The 11573-nt window shown below is 50.5% G+C and overlaps 1 protein-coding gene across 1 annotated transcript in view; it reads right to left on the reverse strand.

Moving 5' to 3' along the window:
- Positions 1–3106: 3106 nt before the first annotated feature.
- Positions 3107–11573, reverse strand: part of TMCO1 (transmembrane and coiled-coil domains 1) — a 29914-nt gene continuing 21447 nt past the window's right edge. Inside the window, exon 7 of the mRNA XM_056845278.1 lies at positions 3107–3242. Within this exon, the coding sequence (XP_056701256.1) occupies positions 3144–3242 (99 nt within the window). The 3' untranslated portion in view covers positions 3107–3143. The remainder of the gene's footprint in view (positions 3243–11573) is intronic.

Here is an 11573-nt window from a genome sequence, read left to right on the forward strand (position 1 = left end):
CCGCCTAGAGATCAGCTGTAACAGCGGGAGATCTCCAGCCACCACCCGGAGGTTGGCAACCCTACCTACAGGTGTGGCGCCTTCTAGGAACGTGAAAGCGCCTCATTCCTCCAAGGGGCCTGAGAGATAAGCGGCTCCGGAGACGGTTGGGCCGGGGGTCGCCTCCCCCCATCCCCCCACAGGACAAGCGGGGGTGGGGAAAGACGCCCCCCCCCATGAGGGGCCTCGGCGTGCACACCCGCCCCTTCCCCTCACTCACAGGCCTCTCTCTCCGCCGCCTCTGCTCGACCGCCCGTTACGGAGGGGCCAAGCGACGCCCCCCTCGCCAGACCTCCCGCCGCGCATGCGCGGAGAGAAGGCACCTGCATGAGGACGCGGCAGGGAGAAGGCGGCCCCGCGCACGTCTGCCTTGATTGGGGGCCTGGGGAGCTTATTCTTTCCCGATTGGTCGAGGGAGGGGAGGGGAGCTCGGTCACGGCCGCCCGGCTTCCAGAGAGTGGGGTTGGCGGGCGCGCCCCCTGCCGGCGGCCCTCGCTGCCTGGAAGACCAGAAGGGGTCGCCGTGTTGCCGCCTGCCGCCGCGAAATTAAAACAGGCCCCTTTAATACGCTTTCCCCGTGAGTCGCAGCTCGCTTTGTGCTGCATCGCATTTCACACAGTGGCCAAACAGTCAACCCTGGAGGGCCAGAAAAGGCTAGAGGTGCCCTGGGCCTATGTTGTCTCCTGGCTAAGGTTGCCAACCTCCAGGTGGTAAGGAATCAAAATAGACCAATTTGCATTTCAGTTTGAGTCTGAGCTTTTATTGTTAGCTGTACAAGTGCATTATTTTGATTCCTTGCCTTCCTTGTGTACTTGGAGCCAGTTTTTGATTACTCAACCTCCAGGTGGTGGCTGGAGACCTCTTGCTATGACAGCTGATCTCCAGGCAACAGAGATCAGTTTCCCTGGAGAAGATAGTCGCCTTGGCAATTGGACTCTGTGGCATTGAAGTCTCTCCCCTCTCCAACCCCCAACCCCTCAGGCTCCACCCCCAAAATCTCCAGGAATTTCCCAACCCAGAGCTGGCAACCCTACTCCTAGCAAATAGGGTTGCCAACCTCCAGGTGGTGGCTGAAGGTCTCCCGCTATTACAACTGATCTCCAGCCAATAGAGATCAGTTCACCTGGAGAAAATAGTGCTTTGTGACAAATTTCTCTCCTGAAAAGTGCTCCCCGACTCAAAGTTTGGGAAACTCTGCTCTAGTAACTACACCACACTGTCTCTAAAAATATTTAGTGCAAGATTGAGTAATGCCACTGCCTAGGTGCACAGTGGAAATTGACTGCAATTGAGCAAGTTTGAAATGTTTTATTGGTCTTATTCTCTGTACTATTTGCTGTAAACAACCTTCAGGGGCTTTTTTTAGTTGAAAGATAGTCCGTCAACAGTAAGACAGAAATTCTTCATGTAGGAAGTCTCTGGGAAGAGGCAGAGAGCTGCAGGTCCCATTTCTGCTAACACAGGGAGTTGGAAAGCCCAAACGCCCCATTTACTCAAAAGGAAGGGAAGCTGCAGAGCAAAGGAAAGAGCAGGAACTTCAGCAAGGTTGCTGAGCCAGCAGGAAAGCTGCCCAGCCAGTCACCAGGCGCTTTAGGAAAGCACCAAGAAGTTGGGTGGGAAACACACGGTCATCAGCAGCTTTCCAGCAGCAGCTGGGTTTGAGCCGGCTTTTCACCCCAGTGCTGCCCCGTGCAGCAGGGAACCCTGATCTCAAAAATTTAAGAATCAGAAACTAAGTATAGCCATGTCCTTAAGAGGCATATCTACAATCTTGAAAGGAGAAGTTCTGCTGACACTTGAGGGCAAGGAAGTTAACTGTCTCAAAGACTGGACTTAGACTCATAGAATTGGAAGGGACCACCAGGGTCATCTAGTCCAACCCCCTGCACAATGCAGGAAATTCCAAACTACCTCCTCCCCACACCCCCAGTGACCCCCTACTCCATGCCCAGAAGATGGCCAAGGTATCAGTGTGCAAGGCAAGATGGCTCTCTCATGATCTGCCTATGGTCACAGAATCAGAATTGCTGTCAGATGGCCATCTAGCATCTGCTTAAAAACCTCCAGGGAAGGAGAGCTTACCATCTCCTGAGGAAGCCTGTTCCACTTAGATACCGCTCTGTTAGAAAATTCTTCCTAATGTCTTCTCATGGGGTGGTGGTGCTGAAATACTTAACCTGGATGGCCCAGGCTAGCCTGGATCTTGCCAGATTTCAAAAGCTAAGCAGGGTCAGCCCTGGTGAGTATTTGGATGGGAGACCACCAAGGAATACCAGTGTCGTGATGTGGAGGCTATGGCAAACCACCTCCAAATGTCTCTTGCCTTGAAAACCCAACGGGGTCACGGTTAAGTCAGCTGTGACTTGACAGCACAACAAAAACGGTTGGGACGCTTGCTCCACCAACTAGGGGCAACAGCCCTGATCACACAGATGCCATGTGTTTTGAACTTCATGAGTCCAACATAGACACTTGCCCCAGGTAGGTCCAATGCTATATCAAGCCAGGCCAGTGAGGGACAAAGGGGAAGGGCTCAGTGGCAGAGCATCTGCTTGGCGTGCAGAAGGTCCCAGGTTCAATCCCCGGCATTTCCAGTTAAAAGGACTAGGCGAGGAGGTGATGTGAAAGACCTCAGCCTGAGACCCTGGAGAGCCGCTGCCAGTCTGAGTAGACAATACTGACTGTGATGGACCCAAGGGTCTGATACAGTATAAGGAAGCTTCAAGTGTACTGTTCAGAGTACCGTTTCTGACGGAGAGCACAGCGGGGTCAGCCAGATCAGCACCACATCATAAAGACAGACTACGTGCATTTTTTTTAATTTTCACCCTGAGAAGGGTATTACAATCATATTCTTCTAACAGGGATCTTCGCCGCTGAAACTTCTGCCAAAGTTTTCCAAACACACTCCAGCAGGAAGTGCCGAGATCAGTCCCCCCCACCCAAGTCTTTAAAACACACGTTGTGGTCACCTGAAGACACCCAAGGTGTTGCTTTTACAAAGTCTTCTTCATGATCAGAGCTTTGCGCAAAGCCATCAGGATCCTTCCCCCCCCCCTTTTCTCTTCAGCTGATGAGACATGACAGGAATTGTTTCTCAGGCTTCAGGAGAACTTCCCAGCTTGAGGGGGCGGGCCGAGGAATCCTCCTGCCTGCTTGGTGGCAGCTCGGGACGGAGCCAAGCCCAGCAGCTTCTGGATATTCTGACAAAAAGCAGATGTACGAGAAGTGAGTGCTGCATTCAAACTAGAGCCAGACACATACATGAGAACAGAATCCTGACGTAAACGACACTCCGATACACAATTGCTACGTCAAAAATACTACGCTATGAAAGTCTGCCTGGAAAGCAGGGGTGGTCCCACTTTACCATAACTGCTTGAGACAAACTCAAAATAATTTAATGGACTTTTATTTATGCAAGAAGAAGAAGAGATGGTTTTTATACCCCAATTTTCTCAACCTTTAAGGCAGGGGTGTCAAACATAACGCCCGGGGACTGGATCAGGCCCCCTGAGAGCTCTTATCCGGCCCGCGAGCCAGCCATCCCCCCCACTCTTGATCTGGGCTAGCGAGGCATGGCCTGGCCCAACCAAGTGACATTTATGTCATATCCGGTCCTCGTAACAATTGAGTTCGACACCCCTGCTTTAAGGGGTCTCAAAGCGGCCTTCCTCTCCCCACAACAGACAACTTGTGAGGTTGGTGGGGTTGAGAGAGTTCAGGGAGAAGTGTGACTAGCCCAAAGTCGCCCAGTAGGCTTCATGTGGTGGAGAGGGAAACCAACCCAGTTCACCAGGTTAAGAGTTGGCCGTTCATGTGGAGGAATGGGCAAAGCCGGCTTTCCAGATTAGAGCCCACCGGTCTTAACCACTACACCATGCTGTTGTAGGATGCGGAAGGCAGCAAGATCACTTATAATTGTATATGCAAGAAAAATAGGAAGGGACTGCCTCAAATGTGCCTACGTTGGGAAGTCCTGCAGCAGTTGAATTAAGCCCCAATTCCATTTCCACTAGAGGAACAGCAGTGCCAGGGGGAGGGATCGGCCAACCCAAGGCGTTTTGTGCCACCTTACAAGACTTAATTTATTGTGATGCGAGCTTAGGCAGAACCATCAGATGCACAAAGCGTTACATTCATTCAGCAGTGCCAGGCATCGCCCCACGGATGCTGGAACTAACAGAACAGCCGAGTGGAACATCAGAAATAAATGCACAGTTCTCTGTTTGCCTCACAGGAACACCCCCCCAATAATACACTGTCCTGAGCTCCACAGGAGGACAGAATAAAAAGCATGACATTATGGTTGGTAAAACTTTGATCTCTTTGTATATAAAGATGAGGAAGAGTTGGTTTTTATATACCAACTTTCTCCACTATTGAAGAATCAAACCAGCTTACAATCCCCTTCTCCACAACAGACACCCTGTGAGGTAGGTGGGGCTGAGAGAGCTCTAAGAGAACTCTGACTAGCCCAAGGTCACCCAGCTGGCTTCATGTGTAGGAGCGGGGAAACCCACCCAGTTCCCCAGATTAGAGTCCGCTGCTCATGTGGAGGAGTGGGGAATCAAACCCGGTTCTCCAGATTAGAGTCTACCACTCCAAACCACTGCTCTTAACCACTACACCATACTGGTTTGGATCCACTCCAAACCACTGCTCTTAACCACTACACCATACTGGTTTGGATCCATCAGACTGTTTTTATGGATGACTATTTTGCTTCCCCCTTGCCGATGCAGCCCCAAAAGCCCCCCCCCCCCAAATACTGCTCCCACAGGCCAGGATCATTGGGGGACAGTTTGGGCTGCAACAGGAAGGGGGAAATTCAGCCTGCAGGTGGAAATCCTGCCACCTAAGGCAGTGGTCGGCAAACCGCAGCTCGCGAGCCGCATGCGGCTCTCTGGCCCTTTGAGTGCGGCTCTGGAAACCCAAACGTTTCTGAGGAGGAAGAGGCGCCCCCCCCCAAAAAAAAGTCGACCATGAAACCTCTCCTCACCGCCCCATTTCGGGTTTATTCCCCCCCCCCACGAGAGGGGCGGTGTGTGAGGTAAAGCGCCCCCCTCCCCCCCTCACAGAGCAGCCGGGTTTTGCACGCGGAGCTTGCGGGCTGGCGGCGCCAAGGCGGGCGGTGGCGGCCAATTAGCGGGCGGGATTTTTCGCGCTGGTTTTGGCTGCCGGAGGAGGCCGAGGCGCTGAGGAGGGGCGGACGGGCGGATGGCAGGCAGGCCGGCCGGGGAGGAAAGGAAGGAAGGAGCCCAGGCGGCAGCGGCGAGGAGGAGGAGGTCGGGCCCCGGGGGGGGGGAAGCCATGTTTGATTCATGCACATTTTCCCCATCCAGATTCTCAAAACTCTGCATGGGGGGTTATTGGCCATTTATGAATGGGAGGTTTTGCCTTGGATTTGCCACTCAGATGCACATTTTCCCCATCCAGATTCTCAAAACTCAACAATAAGCCCCCCTGCAGAGTTTTGAGAATGCAGATGGGGAAAATGTACAGTGTTTGTCAGTCATTGTCATGATTTAATTTTATGGATACCTTACTTACAATTTAATTTTTATCAATAAATAAGATCACTATTAAGTATGATATCAAGTTTTATTCAGTGTACCTATAGTTTAATTAAGACTTAAAACTTTAATTAAAGTTTATTAAGTTAATAAACAGTGTACCTACCTATATAGTTTAAGAAATTTGGCTCTCAAAAGAAATCTCAATAGTTGTACTGTTGATATTTGGCTGTTGACTAATGAATTTGCCGGCCACTGATCTAAGGAAACATTCTGGTGAATCCAAGTTATGAACTCTTAAAGAGCAGGGACTTGGATCCCACGCTGATAAGATCAGCATGAGACTGTTTTGGAAGTGGAACAGACTCCCTCCCCCGCAAAAAACCACAAATACTTTTTGAACTACTTCATCAGAATAGTCACCACAGAGTCAGCTCTGGTGTAGTGGTTAAGAGCGGTGGTTTGGAGTGGTGTTGTCTGATCTGGAGAACCGGGTTTGATTCCCCACTCCTCCACAGGAGAGGCAGAGGCTAATCTGGTGAACTGGATTTGTCTCCCCACTCCTACACACAAAGCCAGCTGGGTGACCTTGGGCAAGTTACAGTTCTGTTAGAGCTCTCTCAGTCCCACCTACCTCACAGGGTGTCTATTGTGGGGAAGGGAAGGTGATTGTAAGCCAGTTTGATTCTTCCTTAAGTGGTAGAGAAAGTCGGCCTATAAAAAACCAACTCTTCTTCTTCCCTGATGCCAATTTGAAAGGAAAGGGGCTTGCTCAAGATCATCCAAGAGCACAATCCATAATCTAGGCTTTTTGGAGCTTGCCTTTGGACTGGGGACAGCTGTCAACAACTTCTTTCAAAATCATCCAGTCCCTTCAGTTCAGGGGAGAAGGGGAAGGAGGATAACCCTGAGACCAATTGTTTTTAATCAAGCAGGTTGATGCATGCCAGAGGTGGGGGGGGGGGGAGAGAAGAGAAAAAACAACAACCCAGGAGCGGATGTGCATCTTCACACCCAGCACAGATGTTAAGTCGACTTTCCCAGCCCCTTTGGGGCTCCCATGGAGCACTTCACACCCTCGACAGGAAGGCAGGAAGAGCGCCGAGAGGGGGACTGACGCGCGAGGGGGAGATGGAAATGGCGCAGAGGAAACTGCCCTGCCGTAGGGGAGATTATTTCGGGCCACATCAGCCTTGGGTCAGAAGCGAGTGGAATCCTAGCCAAAGCTCTGAGCATTTCCTCTTACCTCAGAATACCCAAGGCCGAAGCGGCCAAGAGAGGCCGGGGCTCATTTGCCAAAGGTCACCAAGGGCCAAGGCTTCGAACACCCTTCCTCAAAGCCTTCTCTTTGCAAACACTCTCAAGGATGGCCAATCTTATTTTGCCACCTTTGCCCTCCTAGGTGTTCTCGCTGATGGCCATTCTTCCCCGAGGTCTCTCGAAGCATTCGTTTCGCAGCTGTTTCCCAGCCACGTCCAGGGATTGCTTCCCATAAGCTAACTGCGCCTCGCTGACCTCTTCCCTTTCGTGAAGGAAGAGAGACCCGTGAGCAATCGCTGTTAACCTGCCAGCTACTTCCCAGCTTCGGAAGACAACAAAATCCTGCCAGCAGCTGCACAGAAGCGAGCGCCAGGGTGAGCCTGATGCAGAACATTGCTGGACCTCTCTGATCTGGCAGGGGGGGAAAGCCCACAAAAAATGGATCGACGGCCATCAATGCTACGTCTAGTCTTACGTAGTTTTAGCTCAGGGCAGAACTTGCCCCCTTATACAGGGTAAAGGGAATTCTTAAGTCTCCTGTGCTTGGCATAACGTCCAAATCGCAAGATGTCCTAGTTCTGCTGTACACTGCACTGGTCAGGCGGCACCTGGGGTACTGTGTGCCGTTCTGGAGGCCTCGCTTCAAAAAGGATGTGGACAGAATGGAGCGGGTGCAGAGGAGAGCGACGAGGACGATCAGGGATGATCCTGGAGACCAAGCCCTATGAGGAAAGGCTGAGGGAGTTGGGAATGTTTAGTCTGGAGAAGAGGAGGTTGAGGGGGACATGATTGCTCTCTAAATATTTGAAAGGCTGTCACTTAGAGGAGGGCAGAAAACTGTTCCTGTTGGCAGCAGAGGATAGGAATTGCAATAATGGCTTTAAATTGAGGGTGGAAAGGTACCAGCTGGATATTAGGAAAAAATGCTTACAGCAAGAGTTGTTCGACAGTGGAATCAGCTACCTAGGGAGGTGGTGAGCTCCCCTCCCTGGCAGTCTTTAAGCAGAGGCTGGACAGACACTTGTCAGGGATGCTCTAGGCTGATCCTGCATTAAGCAGGGGGTCAGACTAGATGGCCTGTATGGCCCATTCTGACTATGATTCTATGCTGCCCTCAGGATATGGGATAGGGCAGCCTAGGAATTTAAATCTGAGCACTATGGAGTTGTATCAACCTGTTAATAAAAAGGTATTGCTTTACCAAAGAAGGAGACTCTGTGGGCAGAGCTGTTTCTAAAGCCATGCTGGCTACTTCTCAGTTGAGTTATGGATCTGGCATATCCCATGTCGCCCTAGTTCCTGCTCTGCCTGCTATCCTTTACTTACAGTGAGGGGAAAAAGTATTTGATCCCCTGCTGAATTTGCCCTCTGACGAAGAAATGACCAGCCCATAATTTTAATGGTAGGTTTATTGTAGCTGTGAGAGACAGAATAACAACAGGAAAACCCCCAGAAATCCAGAAGACAAAAGTCAGAGATTGATGTGCATTATAATGAGTGAAATAAGTATTTGATCCCTTTGCAAAAGATGACTTAGTACTTGGTGGCAAAACCCTTTTTGGCAATTACAGAGGTCAGACATTTCTTGTAGGAGGCCACCAGGTTTGCACAGATCTCAGGAGGTATTTTGTCCCACTCCTCTTGCAGATCCTCTCCAAGTCAGTAAGATTTCGAGGCTGATGTGTAGCTACTCGAACCTTCAGCTCCCTCCACAGATTTTCGATGGGATTAAGGTCTGGAGACTGGCTACGGCAGGGGTCGGCAAACTCTTTAGTCAAAAGAGCCAAATATCAACAGTACAACAATTGAGATTTCTTTTGAGAGCCAAATTTCTAAAACTTAAAGTATATAGGTAGGTACACTTTTTATTAACTTAATAAACTTTAATTAAAGTTTTAAGTCTTAATTAAACTATAGGTACACTGAATAAAACTTGATATCATACTTAATAGTGATCTTATTTATTGATAAAAATTTAATTGTAAGGCCCTGCCATTTCCCCCTCCCCGTCTGGAGTCCTCGTCTGGAGGCCTGGTCTACCGCCATAAAAGCCTACTGGTAGACCTGGCCTCCAGCTGAGTACCATTGGGAGGCCAGGTCTACCCATTGGCTTTCTTGGCAGTAGACCTGGCCTCCGGAGGCCCATAGAAGCCAATGGGTAGACCTGGCCTCTGAAGGGGGACTTTTTCCCCTCCTCAGAGTCCAGGTCTACCACCAAGAAAGCCAGTGGGTAGACATGGCCTCCCAATGGGACTCAGCCGGAGGCCAGTTCTACCAAAGGAAGCCCGCCCCGCCCAACAGCTGATAGGCAGGCGGGGGGGCAGGAACCGCCGAGCCGCCCGCCCTGCAATCGCGCGGCTAGAGGGGAGGGAAGGCTTTAGCCTCCCAACCATTGAGGGAAAGGGAAAGGGAAAGGGGGACCTGGCCATTCTCCACGGCGGGGGGGGGGGGGAGAGAGACAGCGTGCCCGCTCGCCTGCTCTCTCTCAGGCGCGCGGCTCCGCAGCCCGGCTGCTGGTGCGAGAGCAGGGGCTCCGAACCAAGTTCGGAGAGCCACACTCAACGGGCCAAAGAGCCGCATGCGGCTCAGGAGCCTCAGTTTGCAGACCCCTGGGCTAGGCCACTCCAGGACCTTAATGTGCTTCTTCTTGAGCCACTCCTTTGTTGCCTTGGCCGTGTGTTTTGGGTCATTGTCATGCTGGAATACCCATCCTCGACCCATTTTCAATGCCCTGGCTGAGGGAAGGAGCTGCTCACCCAAGATTTGACGATACATGGTCCCATCCATCGTCCCTTCGATGTGGTGAAGGTGTCCTGTCCCCTCAGCAGAAAAACACCCCCAAAGCATAATATGTCCCCCTCCATGTTTGACGGTGGGGATGGTGTTCTTGGGGTCGTAGGCAGCATTCCTCCTCCTCCAAACACGGCGAGTTGAGTTGATGCCAAAGAGCTCGATTTTGGTCTCATCTGACCACAACACTTTCACCCAGTTCTCCTCTGGGTCATTCAGATGTGCATTGGCAAACTGCAGTCGGGCCTGTACATGTGTTGTCTTGAGCAATGGGACCTTGCGGGCTCTGCAAGATCTCAGTCCTTCACGGCGTAGTGTGTTACCAACTGTTTTCATGGTGACTATGGTCCCAGCTGCCCTGAGATCATTGACAAGTTCCCCCCGTGTAGTTCTGGGCTGCTTCATCACCGTTCTCATGATCATTGCAACTCCACGAGATGAGATCTTGCATGGAGCCCCAGACCGAGGGAGGTTGACAGTTAGGGTTAGGGTTGTCACCTTCTCACCAAGCTGCTTGGCAATAGTCTTGTAGCCCAGTCAAGCCTTGTGCAGGTCTACAATCTTGTCCCTGACATCCTTGGACAGCTCTTTGGTCTTGGTCATGGTGGCTAGTTTGGAATCTGATGGATTGATTGCTTCTGTCGACAGCAGAACCCTAACCCTAATCTGGCTGGTTGATAGGGGATCAAATACTTATTTCACTCATTATAATGCACATCAATCTCTGACTTTTGTCTTGTGGGTTTCTGGGGGTTTTCCTGTTGTTATTCTGTCTCTCACAGCTACAATAAACCTACCATTAAAATTATGGACTGGTCATTTCTTCGTCAGAGGGCAAACGGGCAAATTTAGCAGGGGATCAAATACTTTTTCCCCTCACTGTAGCATCCATCAATGATGCAGTTATATAACTGCAAAAAAATGGTCTAGTCATAGACTGGGCTCTATCTACTTGAGCTTCACAATCATGAAAGAGGAGGATTCCATGCATCATCTAGCTCCCACCCCCCAGGGACTTTTGGTACCTCTTAGTAGCTTCAGTTCACCTCTCCCATCTGACAAGCAAAAAGGAAGCCAGGTAGCAACAGCCAGCACTTCGACCCATGCTCTGCATTCACACACCATACGTCAGAGGCTGAAGCGCAGGGACCACTTCAGGGACTACCACATGACAAAGCTGTCCTCTGAGCTGCCTTACAGCAGGGAGAACAAGCCAGGCAAGTATCCAAGTAAGAACTGATCAAGCTAGAATGGCACATTCGAGGCCCTTTGACCAGCCTGCTGACCTGACTGCTCCATCAGCAGCAGAGGGAGGAATAAACCGTGAGCCGCCTGCCACCGACCAATTTAGAAAAGCTAATTGTGTTTTGTTTGCCACCTCAGGTACGTTCTTTCAAAAGAGAAAGTTAAGATTACAAAGGTACTTATATACAGGAAGATCCCAGTTAACTGGTACCAGGATAACTAGCATAAGCGTACTGGTTCTACCATCAACCCCAATTACCCGTGGGTGTCAGTTAGCAAAGCTTCGACCGTAATATATGACCTACTGGCAAAGAGGAAAGAGGCAGAAGCAGACTGCTAAATTTACGCAGCATTTGGAATTATCAGTTATCGTATTTGCATCTGATTCAGATTTTTATTTAAAGACTCCTTTAAATGGAAAATATGACTATACTAATAATTAAATAATTTTTAATCCATTGTGAAAGAGCCCCTCCTAACCTACCCTGGCCCTGTGCCAGAAGTTTAACTTGTGCGTGTCTTCCTTCCTCTGGCGATCTGTTTGAAATTCCTTGGCACACCAGTAGGAAGAATGTCAGAGGGCCACACAGGCAATGAGCTTCAGCACAAAACGGCCCGCAAAATAATCTGAGCTGAATATGGGGTTACCCTCTGCAAACAGTTCAAGCACCGCCAGACCCCACACACCAAAACCTCATCTGTAGGAGTTTAAGCAACAATAAA

This window comes from Euleptes europaea, chromosome 2 (genome assembly GCF_029931775.1).
Source record: "Euleptes europaea isolate rEulEur1 chromosome 2, rEulEur1.hap1, whole genome shotgun sequence".
Classification (NCBI taxonomy): Eukaryota; Metazoa; Chordata; class Lepidosauria; order Squamata; family Sphaerodactylidae; genus Euleptes; species Euleptes europaea.